Genomic DNA, 18,414 nt, shown 5'->3' on the forward strand with positions numbered 1-18,414 from the left:
CAAAAGCAGTTAGAAAATATGCGACACACCACAGACACAGAATCTCCTATTACCAATGTAAATGACACAAAAGCAAATTTGGAAATAGATTCCTTCCATTATAAAAGAAATGATGAAGTTGAACATGAATTGGAGCAACAACCAATAAATGAAGAAATAGAAGTGGAATCTCAACCAAATGAAAGAATAGAGGAAGGTATATATCACGCACTTCTCTAGATCACATTTTTTGTTTATCTCTTTATTATTATTTAAACTATACCTTAACCTTACATAGCTTGTAAGAGTAAAAAGCAACGAGGTCCAACAACGTTAACAAAGGTTACTCGCGTACAAAGAAGAGCGTGAAGCTATTGTATTGAACTCAATCGGCCAACCTGTTGGACCAACAAAGAAGTTGTTGATGAGTTTAGCCTCTTCTTGGGTACAGTTGCTAGGATTCGAGCTTGCGCCTCTTAACTACAGAAACTTCAAGCATTTGCCCACACTTAAAAATTGGGATTATGTTTTGGTATGTTCCTTTCATTGTTTCTTTTCTATGTACGCTCATTCATTGGACCAATACTGTATATACTACTAATTGACCTCATTCATTAGACCGAATACCTTATATATACTACTAATTAATTGAGCTCAAAATTCATTTTGGGTTAGGAAAATACACGGTTCCTGATCAAGGGAAAAATGGGTTTTCGAATCTATCAATGCAAGTTGGCGTTGTCATAAATGTAGGATAAAGCAAAAGCACTACTATGCACATGAAACGGATGAGAAAAGGTGGGAAAATCGTCCAAAAACAGTTTCCGGTTCTCAATTTAAAGATCTTTTGGAATACTGGAATTGTTCACTAATTGAGGCATACAATTTTATGCTCTATGTAATTTTGTTCGTCTACTGTTGAAATTGTATATTAACTTTTTTTTTCTATTACAGAAAGAAGCAAAAATTAATAAGGGCAACCATGGATCACTAGATGATATGCATACTATGGGTCCGAAGTCATACGCAATGTTACGTCATAAGTTGGTAACAACTCAGTAGCTTCATTTATAGTTCTTATTGCTCATCTTCATCCTCCACTCTTAGAAATTTATTGAACTACTAATTTATATCTCTAAAGCAACAAGAGGATCCGGATAAGCAAGAGCCTTCACAAGAACGGTCTACAAAGAATCAAGGAAAAGAAATCCTGAAAAGACATACCTCACCAACAACGAGAAATCTATATCCATTATTGTGAGTTGGCATGTTATTATTTGCATATTTTATGATCTAACTTAGTATATGTAATAACTTAATCTTCTTTGAATAGGCCAAGATGGATGCTTTACAAAGTGAAAATGGAGAAGATGGTAACGTTAAGGATCATTACTCTGAAGTCATACAAGATCCTGTACGCAAAAATTGTGTACGCCTTTATGGAAGAGGTGTAACGAAGACTGATTTGAAAAAAAAGGATAAAAATTCAGGTTTCATATTTCCACAGGAGTTTTTACAAAGTATGGAGACTCAATTAGTGCAAAAACTAGCACCAAGCGTGGCATCTGTCATTCTTTCTCAAATTCAAGCCGCTAATCCAGGAGTAGATCTTGTGATTCCTGATTTTTCAAGTGGAACAATACCAAGGGATGCATCTAGAGATCAACATCCAACTAGTGACTCAAATGGGGAAGCTTCTAATGGCCCACAACTGTTAGATCGTGAGGTACCGTTCTTAGATCTTATTTCTCTATGAACATATCTGCTTTGGTTGTCACATGGATTAAATCTTCAATCTCTTTTTTAGTGAACAAGTTGAATTTATTTATACATCGATGATTGATCTGAAGAGTGATAAACTGTCATAGGTTGCTTACAACCTGATCATATTAATTCCTACTGCTGCCTCCCATAAAACTCCACGAGTGTGCTCGGTACCTATGGAACTTACAATTAGACAAAATTTACTGTCTGTCTACTGTTGAACTGAGGCCTTAAAATCCTCATAAAATTTTTGCTCTGAAAATCGGCCTGCTCGCTTCCTTATTACCCTACAGCTGCTGCTTTTGTATTACCCTGCTGCTGCTTTTGAATTACCCTGCTGCTGCTTCACCCATACTAAATATAAACCTGAAATTAGATTTGAACATTAAGATCAATAGGACAAGATCCTGGTGGAAAGCGGTTTATTTCAACATTTTTTTGACCAGAACCTCGGCAGCTTGATGTCAACATTTTTAATTCATCAACTCTGGAATCCAATTGACTAACTCGGTCTTACATACAAAGATGTAAGAAAGACAGACTGTATGTCATAAGATGAAAGAAAATGAAGCTAAAAGTTTTACAGGAAGAAAATATAATGCAAACTAGTACCAATAATATGTCTCGCTCTAGAGGCATTAGCTGTAGTTTTGCTTTTTCATAAAGAGATCTATGAAGAAGCCACTTTGTGTCCGCCAATCTAAATTAGTAATCAGGTACAGGGATGTCAGATTGATTACCAAATTCGAATAACTTTTACCGAGTAGGATTGACATAAAACATCACCTTTTGATTTGAGGAAAGCTTGCATAGTCAAGTACTTTCTGATAAGACAGTAGATTCTTACGAAGTCAAATGCATAAAGTGCCACTAAGCTTAGCGCATAAAATGTTTTTATATTTGAAACACAGGAGAGCTAGAATGAAGTTAACTTAAACCAGATCTGAGAGCAGAAGTCACGATGAAGCAGCTCAAAAAAATTTCTCTTGTCTAGATGGACCAAAACATCATTCAGGATCCTGATCTGGAAGGAGGAGATACAGGGCGTTATTTCAGATGGAAAAATAAAAGGATTAGGCTCCTCAAACATTAAATATAAAGATATTCATAAAAATATAATAAAAAATGAAAAAGGTGGTGTAATGATCTTTAAATTTTCATGCAGAAAGCCAATTGATTACAAGACATGCCTGTGCCATATCCAACTTATGAATGGATGACAACAACAATTTGGTCATGCCACTGAAGCTGGTAAAAACCTACAAGAGAAAAAAAAAACAGCAGTGAAAAACTAATATATAAAAGTACGCTATTCACCACATTGATTATCAGAAAACTCCAGATAGCTATATAAAATGAAACAATAGGGTGCATGCTATTACATCCACCCAATCTCTTGTTGCTGCATCACTTCCAATGCGATGTGGTATCTTTGTATCTCCCTCACAGTGCTTCTGAACTTTACATAATCTTTCTTTACACTGGAATGAAGCGATTTCATCATAACCATCCTCAGGTTTATCAAATAATTTCCTTTTAAGGTTAGAAGAGATAGTGTATGAGTTTCGATTCTCAAATCAAAGTACAAGACTTAGATGCTCTTTTTTGCTTCCTTATTCTTTACTGTCAACCTTAAATGCTTATGCATGATTGAATGCTGTTTGTTTGGCTAAACATATTAAAAAAAACTTATGTTGGAAAGAGTGATTCAGACACCAAATAGTGACTTAGGTTTCTTCTTTTTCTTTCTGTTTGATGGTTCGAATACTAAATGCACACTTATTTAAAGTGTTTCTAGATATCAGGAAGCCAATCCCGCAGTTTATACTGTAGTCACTTTTCCATTCTTGTTTGCTGTTATGTTTGGGGACTAGGGTCTACTGTCGAAGTGAGGCCTTAAAATCCTCATAAAATTTCTGCTCTGAAAATCGGCCTACTCGCTTCCTTATTACCCTGCTGCTGCTTTTGTATTACCCTGCTGCTGCTTCACCCCTATTAAATATAAACCCTGAAATTAAATTTGAACACCAACAACATTGATGTGATATATTAGTCACAGAATTGCTAAGCTCCAACTTGATGCTATGATTTATCACTCAATATGTTTATTATAAGTTATCTGCTGCCAAAATGTGATAGTGTATGAGTATCGATTCTCAAATCAAAGTACAAGACTTAGACGCTCTTTTTTGCTTCCTTATTCTTCACTGTCAACCTTAAATGCTTATGCATGATTGAATGCTGTTTGTTTGGCTAAACATATTTAAAAAACTTATGTTGGAAAGAGTGATTCAGACACCAAATAGTGACTTAGGTTTCTTCTTTTTTCTTTCTGTTTGATGGTTCGAATACTAAATGCACACTTATATTACAGTGTTTCTAGAAATCCTGTTTGCTGTCCCTCTTCTTCCAGCACAATGTCCATCTTCGGACCAGTTGAGTTGTGGGCTGAGAGTACAAGGGAGAGTTAAACAATGATTATGTATTAGGACTATGTTATTGCATATGCATACAAAATTAAGTTAGAGATATTGTATCCTCAAAATGCTTACCAATTGGAATTGCACCAGCAGCCATAAATTCCACAACACTTATGCCAAAATGCTCGTCCGTCATGGAATGGATACCTGCAGTGGCAACTCCCAAAAGTTTGACCAAGTCCCTGTACATTCAGCCAGACGAAACTCATAAGCCAACAAATAATCAGTCATCAATTACATGCAATGGAAGAGTTTTTTTTTGCTTGATTTTCTTTGTACGAGGGTAGTGGCTAGCTTCAAACCACATCCATAACAAATATTTATCAGTTCGGTTTGATTAAATACATTAATATTTGTACTGTAATTTTGTCTCTTTTATATTGTCATCTTCATCACACATTATTCTTATTATAGCAATAATGCAAGGTACTGTAATTTTGTCTTTTTTGTGTGTTGTTGATGAGTACGTTTACTAACTATTACAATGTTTGAATTTTTAGGTGATTGATGAACCAACTGGAGGAGATCAAACGTATAGACGTCTCACTATATACATACTATCGGCCGAATTTAGCTAGCTATATTATAGTGATGCGGTACTTGGTGGTTAGAAGGAAAATAATTTATATGTACTCATTAGAAGTATTTGTGGTCCTAAAACAAATATTTATTAGTTAGGTTTGATTAAGTACATTAATTTTCGTTAATTAGGATTTTTCATGTATACTCTTAATTTAATTATTTTGGAAATTATAATATAGATATGACAATTATTTTTGGCATTTCAAGAGTATTTTTGCATTTGTTGCATCCTTACTAATATATATCCAGGTTGTAATATTATAGGTTTTCGGTAGGCATCAGGAGGGGTTTAAAAAAAATTCCGTCATAAAGGCGTTGCAATAGCTATATGATAGTGTTGTAATATATAGAGAGACGTTGCTATAGAAGCCAAAATGGGACACAATATGAATATTAGGGTCGTTGCAATAGCTATCGAATGGCGTTGCTATAGATATAGAGGCGTTGCAATAGACCTTATAGATGACGCAACGGCTCTTTACATCTATTGCAACGGCTAAGTCGTTGCAATAGGCCCCAAAGGTCGTTGCACTAGGCCTATTGCAACGCCTCCAAATGCAATGGTTCAAAACCGTTGCAATAGGTCTACGACAACGACTTTTGGACCTATTGCAACGATTTTTGTGTGTTGCCTTTGCCTTTTAATGTAGTAGTGGAAGAAGCCTACTGATTGACTTCCTAGTGGTCGACATCCCCCTACCATACAACATAATAATGGGGAGACCCACTCTGAACAAAACAAAGGCTGCTATCTCCACCTACCAACTTCTCATGCAGTTCGAAACAGATGAAGGGAAGGTCGGAAAAATACAAGGAGATCAGCAAGCCGAAAGAGAATTTTATGTTAACAGCTTGAATAACAGAGCTGAAATCGACGTCCAAGATGACTCGAAGAAGAGGAAAAGAGAAGGTTCACTAAAAAACCTCGGGGTATACATCACAGATAACCCCAAGCAGTACGAACGACCTCAGCCAGCTGAGGAAGACGAAGAAGTAGTTATCGGGGCAGAACCTGGTCGGATTGTGAGGGTGGGCAAGGCCCAAAAACCAGAATCAAGAGCACAAGTAGTGGAGGTGCTCCTAGAGTATCAAGACGTGTTCGCCTACGAGGCCTCAGAAATGCCTGGTCTTGATCCCAAAATTATGTGCCATGAGCTCAACATTAAGGAGGGATACAAGCCGGTCAAGCAAAAAGTAAGGCATCAAGGCCCAGAAAGATGCAAAGCGGCGGCGGTCGAGGTTAAAAAGCTACTCGAAGCAGGTTTTATAGAAGAATGCCAGTACTCGGAATGGCTGACCAACGTAGTACTGGTCAAGAAGCCGAGCGGGGCTTGGTGCATGTGTGTGGATTTCACAGACCTGAACAAGGCCTGTCCGAAAGATAACCACCCTCTGCCCAAAATTGATAGGCTGGTCGATTCTACGGCTGGTCATGCCCTCTTAAGCTTCATGGATGCCAATGCAGGTTATCATCAGATTCCGATGGCAGAGCATGATCGAGTACATACTGCCTTCACCACCCCTCAAGGGATTTATTGTTACAAAATGATGCCATTCGGCCTGAAAAATGCTGAGGCAACCTACCAGCGGACAGTCAACAAAATTTTCAGTTTGCAGTTGGGTCGGAACATAGAGGTGTATGTTGATGACATGATAGTCAAAAGCAAAGCCCATTATGATCACCCAGCCGACCGGAGGGAGACGCTGAGCACATTGAGGAAGTTCCATATGATGCTCAACCCTAAGAAATGCGTCTTCGGGGTAAAAGGGTGTAAGTGCCTCGGATTTCTAGTTGATGAGAGGGGCATTGAAGCCAACCCCGACAAGATCAAGGCAGTGCTCGAGATGAAATCCCCTCGGAATGTCAGAGAAGTGCAACGCCTCACTGGCTGCCTAGCTGCACTCGGACGATTCTTATCCCGGTCGGCTGATAAGAGCCTGTTCTTTTTCAAGGCCCTTAAGAGAAAAGAATTCACATGAGATGAGGAGGGTGAGCAGGCCTTCACCTCCCTCAAACAGCACCTTTCGACGCTTCCGAAGCTCATGTCCCCCTTGCCGGGGGAAACATTGTTCGTTTACCTGGCAGTATCAGAATACGCCCTTAGCGCTGTGCTGGTGGCTGAAAGGGAAGGTACACAACACCCAATCTACTTCATCAGCCATGCCTTTCGAGGGGCCGAAGCAAAATACAGTGAGGTGGAGAAGATGGTATTCGCCCTCGTCATGGCTATTCGAAAACTGAAACCCTACTTTCAGCCCCACCAGATCAAAGTCCTCACCGGACAGCCTCTGCGTAAAGTCATTGAGAGCAGAAACCACTCCAGTCGGATGACAGATTGGGCCGATCAACTGGCTGACTTCGGTTTGGAATATGAGCCCAGGAAGGCCATAAAAGCACAGGCCTTGGCTGATTTCATCACAGAATGCACAACTCGGCCCCCGGTCGACCAAAGAGAGGAGTGGGAGTAGTTCGTAGATGGTTCTTCCACCAAGTCGGGGTGCGGAGCAGGGCTAGTGCTCAAACCTCCGGTCGGAGAAAAGATGGAATATGCTGTTAAATTTGAGTTCCTGGGTCTAACAACGAATCAGAGTATGAGGCTCTCATACTGGGGCTTCAGCTCTGCATTCTGGCGGGAGCTACAACGATTGAAGCCCGGTCGGATTCCCAACTCATAGTGGGTCAGGTCTCAGGAGAGTACGAGGCTAAGGAAGACACCATGAGGATGTACTTAGCCAAAACCCAGGAATTCGTCAAAAAGCTCTCATTTACCGAGGTCGGAAAACCAGCAAGCCGAGCCCTAGCTCGTATGGCCAGCTCAGCAGAAGGGTCAGCTCCTCGGACTATCATGTGGTAGGTACTTCGCCAACCAAGCATAAATGCCAAGGAGCAACTGGTCCTAGATCGGACATCCACCTGGATGGACGAAGTGGTCGGGTATTTGAGAGATGGAATCCTCCCAGCAGAGGCCAAGGAGGCCGAAAAGATCAAGCACCGAGCAGGTTGGTTCTTATGGCATGATGAACAACTCTACAAGAAATCATACACGCACCCGCTGCTGAAATGTGTAACTCCCGAAGAAGGAAACTACATCCTAAGGGAGATACACCAAGGGGCGTGCGGAAGCCATCAGGGGGGAGGACCATAGATGGAAAAGCTCTAAGGGTAGGGTACTACTGGCCTACTCTCAAGGCAGATGCACAAGAGCTGGTTAAGAGGTGCCCTTCTTGCCAAATCCACTCGGATATTCCTAGAGCTCCAGCCACCCCCCTCACCTCCATCCAAGCAGTTCTACCATTTGACAAATGGGGCATGGACCTCCTCGGTCCCTTCCCTCCAGCCTCGGGTCAACGCAAGTTCTTGATAGTGGCAATAGACTACATCACCAAGTGACAGAAGCCGAGCCACTCGCCTTCATCACTGACAAACAAGTGCAAGCCTTCATCTGGAGAAACATAATCACAAGGTTTGGGGTACCCCGAGCCTTAGTATCAGACAACGGTCACAATTCAATAGCGGACCAACTAGGGAGTATTGTGCTCGTTTCGGCATACAGACCACGTTCTCAGCAGTGTCCCGACTGCAAACCAACGGTCAAGCCGAAGCTGCTAACAAGATAGTTCTCAAAGGGATCAAAAAGTCCTTAGATGCAGCAAAAGGGGCTTGGGTAGATAACCTACCTGGAGTACTCTGGTCTGCTCGGACAACTACAAAAGAGGCAACTGGGCACTCCCCGTTCGGTCTGGTATATGGTAGCGAAGCGGTCCTATCGGTAGAAGTTGGCATCCCCTTACCTCGGATCACCTTCTATGACTTCGACAAAAACGAAGAAGAAAAGCCTGTTAACCTCGACCTACTACCAGAAACAAGGGGCAATGCCTTGCTAAGGTCGATCCGCTACAAACAGAGAGTGACTCGGCAATTCAACCGTCGAGTTAAAACGAGGCCAATCCAGCTTGGAGATTGGGTGGTCAAGAAGGTCGAGGCAACAGGGCTCTCACACCTAAAAGGCAAGTTGGGGGCTAACTGGGATGGTCCTTACAAAGTCATCAAAGTGATCAAGCCTGGCACGTTCCAACTGGAAAACCCTGAAGGCATTCCACTTGCTCGGCCATGGAATGTGGACAAGCTCAAGAAGTTCTATGTCTAATGTTCGTTTATTACAATTGGGGCATATATATGATGTAAACTGGCCAAATGTGGCACGTAATTCCTCGGACCATTTTCAGGTCGGATGTATTTGAACACTTAACCAGTCAGTTTCAATTTATGAAAGACTTCACCAGTCGGTTCCAATTTTGAATCTCAATTTTAACTAGTCAGTTCCGATCAACTCTATCAAAGCATGACTTAACCAGTCCGGAAAATGAATGTACTTAGAGCAGAAACATTAAGAAATAATTGCAATTGACAAAATTAGAGGGGCTCGGATAAAATGGAAGAAAATCATATTCATTCATGACAATGTTAGTTACAAACTATAGCCTGGTACTACCAAGGCCAACTAGGCAAAACAAAAATAAATACAAGCCTAAGCAACTGGGGGGTCGGTCTGCTCATTGGTGCTCCCGGTCAGCTCATTCAGTAAGGGCGATGTTTAACTCGGAGAGGAGGGCCCGATCTTCTTCTTCCAGCAACGCCTTGTAGCTTGCCATCGCCTCAGCCCAGAATAAAGATGGATGAGACCTGGCCAGGGCCGCCTTCATTCGCTTAAGACCATCGTCCACCCCATCTTCTAAGCAGTCGAGCCAACCTCATTGACGAAATCCTCACAAGCCTTGGACTCCTTCCAGGCTGCGAACCATTCGTCCGCAGAAGAGGGACGCGCCTCAAGCTCAGCCACTTTAGTGTTCAGCTCGGCAACCTTGCTCAGCGCCTCAGCCGTCCCCTTTTCAGCAGCTAGCTTGGCCAGCTCAGCATCCTCCCTAGCCTTGATCAGCTCGGCCTTCGTCTTAGCCCATCCATCCCTCTCCTTCTGGAAGTCCTCTTGGTCTCACTTAATGCACCGCTCGACGTTGGCCAAATTGGCCTTCCTTGGCCGCATAAACTTCGTTGAAGTGCGTCTTGCCCTTGGCCTGCAAGTCTGCCACCTCCTCGGCCAAATGGACCAGATTCTTGGCTACGTTAGCCAACCGAGCAGAAAACTAAAAACAGAAACAGTACATCCTAAGGGAAACATGCTCAGAAAGACGCAAAAAGCAAAATACAAGAATAACTGGCGGACGCATACCTCAACCCAACACCTAAACAGGTCGTCAGTTTCCCGATGACCGCTGGTGGCATTGATATGCTCCTTGTGGGCGGTGCCGTATAGGCAGTCGATCGCATTGGACCAGCGAGTGTCCAGCCCGCGGATGTCCAGCTCGGCAAAAGACTTTGCCAAGGCCAAGCTCAACTCCTCAGGATCGTCGGTCAGCCCCCAACGAGGAGTGGAAGGGGTGTACTGAGGACTCTGAATTGGGCGGAAATCATCCGAGTGCAGGGAGATCCGAGTGTCCTCCAGCTGCTCAACCTGCCCGTATGGTCGGGGACTGTTAACTTCCACCGATTTCGCCTTTTTTGCCCTTTCAGCTTGGGCCTTGGCCAGGGCCTTCTCGGTTTGGGTAACCTTCTCGGGCGCCCGCTCCTTTATCTTTTTCGAGGCCTTTGGCTTCGAGGGATCCTGCAAAAAGCCAAAATCAGGTCGGAACAAAAAGGGCAGGTAATACTTTGACAAAAGCAAAACATACCTTAGGAGCCGCAGGAACGCCGAGTTTCTTCGCCTAAAGCTCGGCCTTAAGCTGAGCCGCCCTCATTGCAGCGTAGTTCAACTTGTCAGCCATTTCGGGGTCGGATTCCAAAAGATAGGCTAAGGAGGAAGCTGCAGAGAAAACTAAGTTAAAAACAATGCAAAAAGAAACATTAAAGCTGGTAAAACTACCCTTGGGGAATGTCCGGCTCAGCTCGACCGCCGACAGCAGATGCTCATTTTTGAAACGGCGGCAGCTCGGTAGCCAGTTGCTAGCCACATAAACCTCTCCCCTTGGACTATTTGGGCCTTGGTCTGCATATAGATGGTAGCAACCGCCTCTTCCTCAGACATTTCTGGGACCCTGAAGTTCAGCTCATGGTTGGGCTCAATATCAGGTCGGACTGTTGGGATCCCCCAGTCTTCTCCAAAAAACACAAAGGCAAATTCCCCCGGTCGAGCACTGCCTTGTATCCTTGTCGGGCCTGGAAGTACCACTAGCCCGGACCATTCTCCCCTGCCATCATCTTGACTAACTTGAACATGTTGCGCCATAGAGTGATGGTGGGTCGGACGCTCAGCATGACACAAATTGTCTAAACCGCTATGATTCCTCCCCAGGAGTTCGGCGAAATCTGACTAATAGTCAGATTGTAGGCGTTGAGAAGGTCCTTCACGAACGGAGTCAAAGGAAAACGGAGCCCCATCTCCATTGACTTGTAATATACCGCAGTGCAACCGGAGGAGGAGTCAGAACAGTGTGAAAAGCCTCCGATCGGACCAACATGAACGGATCCCTTATTTGAAATCGAGTAGCTTGCCCCCTCGGATCATCGAGAAAGGTCTTCATGAGTGACGACAAAGGAAACCTCGACCCAAGGCCCCTTTTTGGATCCAAGTCCGTAAACTCCGGTCGGCCTGAAGTAGACGTCTCTCCTTCACCGTCAGACATGGTTATCCTCACTACACCATCAGCAAGGTATTTGTCTAAGTAGCTAGCTTTGGAAGAAAAGGCCAGGGACACTTCCCAAGGGAAGGGACCAGCGCCCTCGGCCTCTTCCTCTACTGACGATGAGGGGCTCGGGAGCAGAACCGCGTCGGGAACGGCCGAGGGGTCGGAGCAACTTATTAGGGTTGACACTAGCGTTATTCCCATCCCCCTCACCTCGTCGGACTAATTGTAGGGAGGTGAGGTCGGAGGTGTCACCGACTCGGACGATTCTCCCATTATTGTATAGACAAGGGAGTTGGCCGAGGTTATTAAAAGAAAAAGCGAAAACTAAAGAAGCAAGAGCGTACCTGGTCGGACGATTGGAACCGGAGAATCTGCTTGAAAAGTTGGAGAGAAGTGAGAGCTTTTAGAGAACTTTTAGAGAGAGAAAGTTTGGAAATTTTGTGAAGGATTACGCAAATGATTTCTCTCTCCTCTCCGTAGATATATATAGGCGTGCCTCGGGACGCATCCCTCCATGGGCCTATTAAATTCTTCCAGATGGCACCGTTTCTGCCTTGAAAAGGCGGCCCATGGAAGATGAAACGTCGAAATTTTTGGAAAGCTCCGTCCAGCTCAACTACCCAGCTGAGAAGTGCCATGTGGCCAACCCCGCTGATTTCCAGCTCAATATCACCCGCTCGGTCCTAACGGCAACCCCCTCAAGGATGCCGGTTGGACAAGAAGACAGTCTTCAAGTTCCCTTCACTTAGTCAAAATTCGCTAAGTGCTAGGAAACACCTGGTCGTTCTCTCAAGGGCTTGTTAGCCCCTGTCCGAGCTGCGCCGGTCATTTAAGAACCCGGTCGGTCAACATGGGGCTCCCTTACCCATTGTCCGACCAGGTCTCTGCAAGTTCCCTTCACTTAGTCCAATCAACTAAGTGCTAGGAAACACCTGGTCGGCCTCTCCAGGGCTTGTTAGCCCCTGTCCGAGCTGCGCCCGTCAATTCAGAACCTGGTCGGTCAGTTTAGGGGCTCTTTAGCCCTTCAGCCGAGCTGGTCTCCGCTTCAAAGACCTGGTCGGTCAGTCTAGGGGCTCTGTAGCCCTTCAGCCGAGCCGGTCTCCGCTTCAAAGACCTGGTCGGTCAATCTAGGGGCTCTTTAGCCGCTCAGCCGAGCTGGTCTCCTCTTCAAGGACTTGGTCGGTCGCTCTAGGGGCTCTTTAGCCCCTCAGCCGAGCTGGTCTCCTCTTCAAGGACTTGGTCGGTCGCTTTAGGGGCTCTTTAGCCCCTCAGTCGAGCTGGTCTCCCCTTCAAGGACCTGGTCGGTCAATCTAGGGTCACTTGGTCAATCCCCTTCGAGGACCACCTATGCTGACCAGGTAACATCAGGGGCTCCTGGTCGGTCTCTCTATTACAAGCCCGAGTCCGGTCGACATCACGAACCCGGTCGGCGCTTGCCCGACCCGGTCTCCTATCAGCTCCCCCCTACGGATGTCGGTCGTAAAGCCAAGGATGAAAGAAAATTTAAGCCAAGAACGGGCTTCACCCGGTCGGACGGCTCTTCTGCCCCTTCCTGGCGTGGGGCTAAATGTTTGGGCCCATTAAATTCCCCCAAGAGTCCTATGCCATGTGGCACTGCCACCTAAGCCCCGTGGGTCCCACCTGCTACAGCATGGCTAGCAAGCATTGGGAGATTCAAGGGTCCCACATAAATCATTCTTGGAAAGGTATTTCTACCAATCCCTAGGTGAGCTTTCCCTTCCAGCACAACATTTCCTAGGAGTTCTCACCACTATAAATACCTCTTGTCACATCAATGCAAAGGTATTGAATTCTCACCTAACTAACCTGAGTTTCTCACTCTAGACTCTCTCTTCCTCAATCATCAACTGACTTGAGCGTCGGAGGGGTGATCCCGGAACAACCCCCGGGGTAGTTTTCTATGTTTTGCAGGATTCCGGTGAACAGTTAACCAGCTCTGCTCAGACTCAAGGATTTGCTCAGCAAAGACCATTAACCTTAATTTCTAGACGGAAACGATCAAATATAACTAGGAGACCATAACTAACACAATTAAGAATCTAAAGGTACTAAAGACTAGTTAGAAAAGGTGCATAATAATTTCTTTTCTTTCTTTAATCCTCCTTTATACCATAGGAGTATAACTCCTAATCCCTCAACTAAAATGTGATAACAGAGTAACACCAGTCTAATGAAACAGAAAAATAGATTGTAAATATGGACAATTTTCATCTTATAACGGACAAGTTCCATAAAGTGAATGAGAATGTTTTTGTAGCTAGTTAGAACTTAGAATTCACAAGTTCAGTTTTAGTTTTAGTTCTAGTCCGCAGCTTCTTGGGAAGTCGGTGCTAATGTCATCCCATATTTGTAGCATAACTAAAGCCGGAAAAAATAACGGCAAAGAAAATGCACATCTTTGTTGTTAAAACACAGACTACCAAAGTCTACAAAAATCGATAATCACACTTCTTGTCACTATCAATTCAAATCCACATCATTAGAAACGAAATCACTTCTGATATTACAAATTCAAATTTAGCTCAAATTACTTATCACAGAGCACAGCAAAACTCAGATGCCTAAAATTAGCAACATTAGAGTAATTATAACGACTATAGCATGTAAAAAAGCTAAAATTTTGAGGATAGAGTAATATATATAGTTAGTGAATGCTCTATTCATGCGATTAATGTAATAAGTAGCTTACGTTTTATGAATAGCTGAAAAACTTTGTAATAACCATCGTTCTATTAACAATAGACCTTTTTGTTCTCTAAATTATGATTTACTCTTTCTGTTTCTTATGCTCTCACTTATTCTCTTTCTTTTCTCTCTATAATCTACAACCAACAGTATTGAAATAAATTTCAAATTTCTCCAGTAAAAATAATTGTAAAACAAAGATAGAATAGCAAGACAAATAAATCTTACTCATGAACTCTATGCAGATCCAAAACTTTATCCAGAACGAGACTTCTGCAGTGGAGGATTCACCATGTCTGATGAAAAACAATCAAAGAAAGCAAATGAATCTGAAAAACATTAAAGAATAGACGCTATTACCTCCAAGAAAAATCGATCAAAATTTGCATAAATTAAGCTTTGAAAAAAAAACATCGTCGCAAATAAATGATCAAAGAATTGATCTTTGAACGAGATCTACTTTTAACTTATAACTTATAACTGGAGAAGAACTTTGAATTGAATCATGATATTTGGAAAGATCTACTAGCGAAGAAGCCATGATAGAAAGAGGAACGCTCAACCTCGGCTGCTGCTGCTTGAGTTTATGAGGATGACGAAAACCTTATTCAATCTCCGCACCCAAACCAATTTTGGCTCAAAGAAAACACTCAAGCAATTTTCAAAAAGTTTAAAGACGAAAACCAAGAGCAATGAAACCCTAGCATGGCGCGCCTGAGGTTTGAGAGTTTGAGGCGTTCATTCGGCGTCTGCGACTGAGAAAGGTGGGAGATGGATGTTCTCTGGCGAGCATGATAAAGGTTAGAGATTTTGTGAGGATGACCCACGAACCCTTGAAATATTAACACAAAATTTAACCCACTGCACCACCTTAACTGCGGCCCACTTACGGCGACAAAGAGAGGTTAGCTTTCGTAGTGAGGGGATTAGCCGGAGAACTCGACGGTGGTCGGAGTGAGGGATTCGTCAGAAAAAGAGAGAGACAGAGTAGTGAGAGTGAGCGAATGAGTAAGAGCAACTCCAATAATAGAGCAAAATGAAAATTGGCTTAGGTTGCCACATAGATTTTTCTAACTAATTCAACTTTAAGCCAAAACTCTCATAGATGGTGGTATAAGGTGTAGGATGAGCATCATATATCAGCTCCAAAACGCAAGGCAAGAAGAATGAAACACACCATTCAACATGCAAATAGTAATTGATTTGACAGCCAATGTATATTTCCATTACATCCAGTATACATGTCGAAAATTCAAAAAGTAACTGATTTGACAAGTTCACCATTTAATAACTGATTTGATATCAACTGCCATCATTTTCCCCCATATACTATTCACCACTTCTCTCAATTCCACACTCAACCTCCTTGTACATTCTTGGCTTCTTGGTTGTTCATTAACAAAATCAAAATGTACAATGACAACCCTCCAGCTAAAAGTAACTCAATTCTTGAAGCTGATGTCAAGTGAGTAATTTCCAATCTTTGTACACTGGTGTATTGATGTTTGTTCACTAATGAAATTCAATATGTACAATTACAGTTCCATACCAAAATTCAATAAATCACAATGTACACTGATGGTCATTACTATTGTACACCAAACCATATGCATTTGTACATTAAAAAAATTATTTCAGCAAATAAATTAGAGAGAAAGAGAGTGAATGAGTGACTGATGAGAGAGAAAGAGTTGGCCCACTTTCAAAAATACTGCCAAAAGCCAGCTAAATGGGCAAGGTGTAGGATGCTCATCCTACACCACGGTACACCACGGTGTAGGACTAATTTACGATAATGATTAGCCAATATACTTGTTGTTTGGCTAGGTCCCACTTGAAATAAGATATTTTTTTTATAGAGAATAATATAGAAATTGTTTACTAAAATTCCCACATGGGACCACATCTTTAGCTCAAGCAAATTGGCTTAGTTAAGCTAGATTGGCTAGCAAATGAAATTTCAGCTACTCATTCCAATGGTTGGGCTAATTACTTAACTATTTTTTTTTATTTGCTAGAAAGTCCCTAAGGCTTGAGAGTTGAAAAGGAAAAGGTATGGGCATCGTGTCTGCTTGAAAAGTGAATAACAGGGCACGAAATCTGCGTCGGAGGGGTTGTGAGTCTGACTCCCAGGATCCAAAAATCCAAACTCTTAACTCATCTGCGTCTGATGAGCCTTAACGTTCGACGCAAATCGCCTGATATAAGGATTTGCATCGCACCGAAGGCACGTTCGACACGCATGCAACACAAATAAGCAGACGCAAAACATTGATTTTGTACTAGTGTACTAATCTTTAAATAAATCACTTATATCCAATTGTCTAACACCTCGACTCTTTTGGAGTCGAGTCTATTGTCACCAATGCACATTTAAGGCCAACAATCGTCCTCAAAAACCAATACAAGTTCTTCCGTTACATTTTGTGCTCACTATGCGCACCCTTAGAAACTTGCCACGAGGTCACCCATCCCTGGACTACTCCCACCCAAGCACGCTTAAATGTGGAGTAACTAAGGAAATTTGCTCTCTCAAATAAAGATGCATCTTGTTGGAATGAGGAGTCTACTAAACCCTTTAAAGCAATCATGAAGGGTATTACATACACCCCCACTTGAAAACAGCAACGCCCTCGTTACACCTGAGGACTCCACATAATCAGTATATCCTTGTGGGTCGTCCCAGCCTGGAAACTAATAACATATATATTCGTCAGGCAGTCGGTGATATAGCCCGGAATCCTCCCCCACTAGGCGACTAACCTTGTTTTAAGTTTTAGGGACGAAATTTTCTTAAGGGGGAATGATTGTAACACCATGGAATTCCCTCCTAAATTTTTTGTTCATATTTTCCCTTAGTTGATCTCTTTTCAGTAAAGGTCGAGTATTTAATTCTAAAAATAATTATATCGTAAAATTTATATTTTATCAACTTGTTCTTTTTAAAAAAACTATATATATTTAGTATATGTTATTATTATATTTATTTGGAATATTAATTTTTTATGGTAGTTAAATATACGCGTTGAGGTTAGGTTTTATATTTTATCGACTCGTCGTGCATATCGACCATTTAAGTAGTGAGAGGGGTCCGAAATGTTACACGGTTAATGCTGGCAGATAATTTTTTATGAAATAATATGATTTCAGAATTTTGAAGGGTTTATAACCCCATGTAACCCCCTCATAATCATTCTTAATACCCACATTAAATACCATCAATTATGCTTGATTTCCTTCCCTTTTTAATTCTCATATTTGGGGCGCTAAACTGACGTGAATATGGTGCTCATTCCTTGCAAATTTTTCGGCCTCCTTTAGTGAGAAAAAAAGTGATCATTTCTTTCATCTTCTTCCACCATTGTTACTCACCAAGAATCACCATTTTTATTCACCGTTTTCTCACATATAATACATAATATATCTTCACTCTTATCTTGGGATTACTAAGCTCTTGTTGGGGTCTCTGGGAGGACGAGCCGGTGCACGACGGGAATGCGTTGAGGATTTATGTAGTGTTAATACTGAGTTTGGTTAGTGTTGATTTTAGGAATTTAATTGGGTGGGATGCTATATGTTGTTGTCATGTTTTTTTTTTGTGAATTATATGATTATGTGTTTAATTTGGATTTTATAGTTTGATAAACATGATTATATATAACCTTGAATTATAAGTTATGGATGTTATTTTAGAGTATAGTTTGTTCATGTTATTGGGTTCCTGTATGGCGTGAAATTTGTTATACTACTTGTATTATGATACTTGAGTGATTATATTGTTATCATGGCATGATGTAATGTCTTTGTTTTTTTCTCATTTGATTGGTTTATGGGCTAAAAAATGTGGGTTTATTTGTGCGTAGTAGAACTATATTTGTGCTATTCTTATTTGATTAGTAGAACTATTTTTTTATTATTTAGATTAAGATATCCGGTAGGATAGATGTAGTCCTCCATGAAGAACATGCCAATAACCTCCTAGGTTGCGATTTAGGGGTATTACCTGAATTAATGATTACCTTCCGCGAGGTTGAGAAGTACTGAGATGGGTACTATCCTGCATCGGGAGTTTAGCCATTTCTTGGACACATGTAGTAGGGAACGTAAGCCCATAGGCTGTTTGGAGATTTTGATCTGAGAAACCTTTGGAAGTGGGTTGCGATCCACTGACGTTCGATTTTTTCTCAAAACCTATTATATTATATTTGTTTAATTATTTTAG

At 42.1% G+C, this 18,414-nt stretch overlaps 1 protein-coding gene and 1 long non-coding RNA gene across 2 annotated transcripts; both read right to left on the reverse strand.

The window, feature by feature from the left end:
- Positions 1–1,443: 1,443 nt before the first annotated feature.
- On the reverse strand, positions 1,444–10,066 carry LOC109136426 (uncharacterized). The gene is made up of 9 exons (XM_057393685.1): positions 10,034–10,066; positions 4,296–4,405; positions 4,116–4,191; positions 3,126–3,276; positions 2,934–3,002; positions 2,676–2,767; positions 2,530–2,567; positions 2,356–2,443; positions 1,444–2,109 (listed from the first exon to the last, which is right to left on the reverse strand). The coding sequence occupies exons 2-8, from the start codon at positions 4,357–4,359 to the stop codon at positions 2,382–2,384; spliced, it is 552 nt and encodes a 183-aa protein (XP_057249668.1). The 5' UTR covers positions 4,360–4,405; positions 10,034–10,066; the 3' UTR covers positions 1,444–2,109; positions 2,356–2,381.
- Positions 10,067–10,326: 260 nt separating this feature from the next.
- On the reverse strand, positions 10,327–15,269 carry LOC130590911 (uncharacterized). The gene is made up of 3 exons (XR_008968788.1): positions 14,421–15,269; positions 10,533–10,663; positions 10,327–10,465 (listed from the first exon to the last, which is right to left on the reverse strand). It is a non-coding gene; the product is annotated as an uncharacterized LOC130590911 (long non-coding RNA).
- Positions 15,270–18,414: the final 3,145 nt, after the last annotated feature.

The sequence above is a fragment of the Beta vulgaris genome, chromosome 3 (genome assembly GCF_026745355.1).
Source record: "Beta vulgaris subsp. vulgaris cultivar EL10 chromosome 3, EL10.2, whole genome shotgun sequence".
In the NCBI taxonomy this organism is placed as follows: Eukaryota; Viridiplantae; Streptophyta; class Magnoliopsida; order Caryophyllales; family Amaranthaceae; genus Beta; species Beta vulgaris.

Bases quoted from the DNA above. Each gene is read 5' to 3' on its own strand.
- LOC109136426 (XM_057393685.1), bottom strand. From the start codon at position 4,359: ATGACGGACGAGCATTTTGGCATAAGTGTTGTGGAATTTATGGCTGCT. The intron at 3,277-4,115 runs GTAATATAAGTG...TAACCTTAAAAG, and splicing joins ACAGGATTTCTAGAAACACT to GAAATTATTTGATAAACCTG. The intron at 2,444-2,529 runs GTGATGTTTTAT...TTACTAATTTAG, and splicing joins AGCTTTCCTCAAATCAAAAG to ATTGGCGGACACAAAGTGGC.